Genomic DNA, 5,182 nt, shown 5'->3' on the forward strand with positions numbered 1-5,182 from the left:
AGTAAGGCCGCCCGCTTGTGCTGTTACTCCTGCCATATTTTTGGGCATTTTAAATGTGCTGCGAGACCCTCGCGCGGCATCCTTCTTGCCTTTTTTGCTTTTCATGTCCGTTCCTTATTTTTTATTTTTTTTTTGCTTTTGTTGACAATGTTAAAAACCTCTTAAGGTAATTTTCGCTGTTGTTTCTCATATCCACTTGTCCGCTCGACCGTCTCAGACCTGTTTGGTTGAGGTGGGGTTTCTAAAAAGCTGTGAAATGCTGTATTATTTTATTGTTTTTTACTTTGCTTTATTATCACCGCTCCTGTGTGCGCTCTACCTTCTTTGTTTATAAATATGTTAGGGTTGCAGTGCGGCATTCTTGGACGGTTGAAGAGTAACCAAAATAAAACGGCAAACAAAATTTCATGAATGTAAATACAAAAAGAAAAGCGAAATTTTCGGCGCAAAGGTGTTATAAACATCATGAAATAAATATTTCATTTAAGTACCTTCAAACTTCGTTACTCTTAAATTTTTTATGTACGCACGTTGCCTTATCTGCGCCTAAAAGCAGATTTGCCTAAATATTAAAATTTTACCACTTTGGCTATTCTTTCATTACATTTAACTGAGTAGAAAGAATAAATAATTAATTTTTTATGCTTTTTTAAAAAATGGAAAACAGGTGATTTTTATTTTATTTTTTGAAGTCTGCAAAGGAATGCCTTAAAAACTAATATAATTAATTAAATGTTAAAAAAGTATTAATTTTAATTTTTTTAATATTAACACTAAAATCTATAATATGGCAGCGCACTATGGACCCCAGCTCAGTACATTAAAGCCAATTGATATTAGGTTATCCACGTCAATGAAGTTTTGATTAAGCTTACGTATTGGCGCTGCCAAGCTGGGAGATTTCTGTAAAGAGTAGAGACAAAAACATATTTATCGGCTAAATGAAGAAGAAAACGGGAGTACTTGCAGATAAATTAGGATTAAGAATATATTTCAATTTTCTTACTGCACTTTATTTCAGATTTCAGTACGCAATAAGATTTCTGAACTATAGGTTCATAACGGCTTTATATTTTCTTTCATTTTACAAGGCCTTTTTTTGGTTGTTTGGCAAAGGGTAAGTATTCATTCGATAGAATTCTTTCTGCTCTACAAAACTATGTTATTTAATTTTTATTAGCTTTGAGGGTTAGAAATGGAATATCCAGGAGGTAAAAATCAACATTTTTGACACCTGTTTGTGTTTGCTCTTCTTTGCTGGTCATCGAGGTCAAAAAGCTGCCGAAGCAGACCAGCATATTTGCGACGTGTATGGGGAAGGTCTTACAGAAGAGCCGACAGCACAGAAAAGCTTTGCAAAGTTCAAAAATGGGGACTTTAACGTCATCTCGCAGCGAAAGGCCTTCTGAATTCGATAAAGATCATCTCAAATTACTTTGAAGGGGAACCATCGTCACACCAGTTGGGAGTTGGTGGGAAAAATGAACTGCGATCATAAAACGATTCCCAGTCAGCTTCACTCAATGGCATTTACCGAAAAATTAGGAGTCTGGATGCCTTACGAGCTCAACAAAAAAAAGCAAAGAAAGTCGCCTTCAAACTGCTTCTTAGCATCTCGCCCGCCAACGAGTAACATGCAGGCACAAACAGCGCTTTGTTTACCGAATCGTCACGGGAGATGAGAAATGGTGCCAATACATCAATATAAAGCAAAGAAAGGAGTGAGTGGCTACAGGAGACATACCAAAGCCAGGAGTCAAGCCGGATCTTCATCCAAAGAAAATCATGATATTTATGTGATGGGACTGGGAGGGCATAGTGCACTGGGTAATGCTCGAAAAGAATGACACGGTCAACTAGGAGCTCTACATTGCCCAGCTGCACTGCGTGAATGAGGCTATTCGCCTGAAACGACCTGATCGACAAGGCCAGGCCACAGGACAAGACCAAGCCGCAGTCCAAGAACTCGAATGGGAGGTCCTTCGGCATCCGCCGCATTCTCCGGACTTTGCATTAACTGCAACTGATAGCGGTGTTGATAAAAAATGGATTACCAAAGTGCTCCTGGATCAAGGGTGTTGGGATGGTGCAAAGAGTGGGCTAGTTCTAATAATCCACTGTGAATTCGTAAAACGGCTCAATCAAATACTTTGATACAAATTTTGATAGAAAAGGAAGGAAGTGGGAGGGTAGGAGCAGTACCATTTGCTGAACACTTCTGAGTATCTACGCTCTGAACTATCTAAAAAAATGTCAAGTACGGAACTTGCCAGGAAGGGGTCTACAGAACCGGTTTCAGTTGTCCCCTTCTCAGACATCGGTGTCCTCTTGACCGTTGTTAAAGGGAAACTGCACAATTTCTTTCTAAAAAAAAGCGCAAGACAGATAGAGGCCTGTCTCATCGTGTGCTATTTCAAAAACACTATGGCCTCAATAAGATAGAAACGGAACGCTTAAGGTGATGGGAATTTCCCGCCATTAAATTTCCAAACGCATTGCGGTATTCACTGATCTGTGGGTGATCGATACTCATGCGGAGATGCTTGGAATTCTATACAACCCCTATTGCAGAAGCTGTGGGGATACTGCAGAGGAAGAGACTGTTGAACACTTTTTCTGCAAATGTCCGGCTCTGCCGGCTAGGCGCTTGAGGTTCCTTAGCGTGCTCTTTGGGTATGGCTTCAAGAAATTCTCCAGCCCTAGATCCCTTTCCTCCCCTCCACTACATCAACAGTACAGGATGGTTGTAGATGGTTTTCTCTTACCAAATTTTTTCGCAGGTAGTGGTCCACATTAAAGTATCAAGACGGCACGTAAGTGCTACTTGAAGTGTGTCTGTGGCATTCTTGCCATCTAACCTACCTACCTACCTATGGGTGTTTAATTATTCAGCGTTTATTTTTGCACATATATCGAGGGATGTTTGTGGCTACAAGATATGTACACGTATAGGAAATAAACTTAACTTAGAACCGATTCGCGACTAATATCGTTTTAAGTTATAAGCTTGGTTTTGTATTTCTAAAAAGCAGAAAAGGACTTTGGACTTTGTGTTTCATTAGGATTCAGATATCAACTATAACTAAGCTTGTCTAACAGCCGGTGGAAAGAGCTACAATCACAAACGGCTTCACCGATACATAAAATGGGCGAAGGGGATATATAGTCTAATCGCTGATTTGATACAGCATTGAAAAGTAAGTGATCACGGCCAGAACTGTGGGAGAAGAATAGCTCCATTGCAGCTCTAACGGAATAGCATCAAAAGAAATGCACTTAACTTAGCTTTTTGGTCGGATGAGAACGAAGTCTTGCCCAAAACGATCTATTCTGTGTAGACAAATCAGTGGGTTTTATTTTACCAAGGCCCACTGTTTCAACGCTTTAACCATATTTAAAATATCTGAAACCCTAGAAGGAGTTTTCTTCTTTTTTTGATGGAGGAAAGCGGAGCGCTAGTTTGTACCTGGTCTAGGCCGCTAAGAAACTCATGAGTATATCTACATATACATATATAATTGGCGTGTACACCCTTTTTGGGAGTTTGGCCGAGCTCCTCCTCCTATATGTGGCGTGCGTCTTGATGTTTTTCCACAAATGAAGGGGCCAACAGTTTTAAGTCGACTTCGAACGGAAGATATTTGCATAGCAGAAATACCCGCGGAGGTGCGCATTGCCAGGGGCGACCGCTATTAGAAAAATGTTTTTCTTTCTTGATAGTTTTTATGGTAAATTCTTGAGTTTTGTAGAATTTTGTACAAAGTTTGGAACTTTGATTTATAAGGTTTTTGTTACAAATTTTAATAAAAAAAAAAAATTGGAAAAAAAGTTTACCAGGAAAATATTACGAATATTGTGAAAAGATGAAGTGACTTAATTATGCGAGCACAAGTGTATATAGACACTTCAACTCTGACTTCAGCTTTGGCAAGCTTCCACTCACCTTCGTGCGTTGCAATAACTCCTTGAATTCCGGACTACGCACAGCTTTGTAGAGCTGCGCAAATTCACCGCCCTCCTGCACCTTGCGTGCCATTAAACTGGCAAAACGTGCACGCGGCAACTCACGCACCACGTCGCTGAGAAAATTGGACACTGTGCGCTCGAACATCATATTCACCGGCACCTTCGACGGAATATTGAAGGCACGCACCTGATTTGGTATGCGATCTATGATGGTGGTAATGTCGAAACCACTTTCAATACCGCCACCATGGCGTTGCATAAATCCGACAAGCTCTGCAAATTCGCTCGTATTCCGTATCTGCTGCCAAGTGGCCGGGAATTCTGGGCTGCGTATAAATGCCAAAGCATTGCGGAAACGCGCATCAACTATGTAATGACGGGCGGCAATGTAACCGACGCGGCGCCGCGGTATCAGCGCTTGGAAATCACGTAAATCGGATTGCAAATCAGCAGCGGCAGCGGCAGGGACGGACGCTAAAGCAGCTAAGATGGCGGCGATAAGACTGGCTGATAGAAAGGCGCTGAAGTGCATAGCTATGACGTGCTTCTGGATATGAAATACTGATCGGAACTACTAATCGAATTTTTCGCTGCTTTGGTGTAACGAAGATAACGGTTTTGACGGCGAACATCGCATACGGCGGTGCTTTTATTCAAAATCGCAAGTAAAAGTAGCGAAGAAGAAATTTTGAGCGAAAATTTGAATTTGGTTTTGCTGTTTCACAAAGCACAGCTTAGTGCCTCAACAAGCAAAGCTGCTAATTTGTATGCAAACAAAATCAATAAAAGCCTAACATTCAGCGCAATTGTTGTTGTTAAATTATGCAAGTATTTTTTGGACGTGTTTTCTTTCTTATTTACCATTTAATTTGGTTGATAATTTGTGCAAAATTTATTTTGACTAACTTTGAAAGCGAAATTTTTTTAAGCCATTCGCGACTTAAAAGCTCACAGCAACTTCACTTTCATTTTTGTTTGCGCCAAAATGCCAATTTGTGTTTTTTTTTTTACTTTTACTCTCAACGTACAGACAAATTGATTTGGTGCGCTCCAGCGCAGAATTTGTAGCATCGTTAGGGTCGTCAAAGCAATTATTTACATGAGTACTTACGCCCCTCCAACAAAGAATAGCGACACACAGCTGTGAACATTTCAGTGAAATGATGAAAAATAAGAAACCGAAAAATTGGCCAAAACTACGACAGACTTTGAAAAA

The 5,182-nt window shown here is 40.3% G+C and overlaps 1 protein-coding gene across 1 annotated transcript; it reads right to left on the reverse strand.

Annotated features, from left to right (window-relative positions):
• Positions 1-798: 798 nt before the first annotated feature.
• On the reverse strand, positions 799-4,498 carry LOC128867876 (uncharacterized). Its single transcript, XM_054109445.1, has 2 exons — positions 3,944-4,498; positions 799-903 (listed from the first exon to the last, which is right to left on the reverse strand). Exons 1-2 carry the CDS (start codon positions 4,496-4,498, stop codon positions 799-801), a joined length of 660 nt encoding a protein of 219 aa, XP_053965420.1.
• Between the last annotated feature and the right edge of the window lie 684 nt (positions 4,499-5,182).

Source organism: Anastrepha ludens, chromosome 6, assembly GCF_028408465.1.
Source record: "Anastrepha ludens isolate Willacy chromosome 6, idAnaLude1.1, whole genome shotgun sequence".
Lineage (NCBI taxonomy): Eukaryota > Metazoa > Arthropoda > Insecta > Diptera > Tephritidae > Anastrepha > Anastrepha ludens.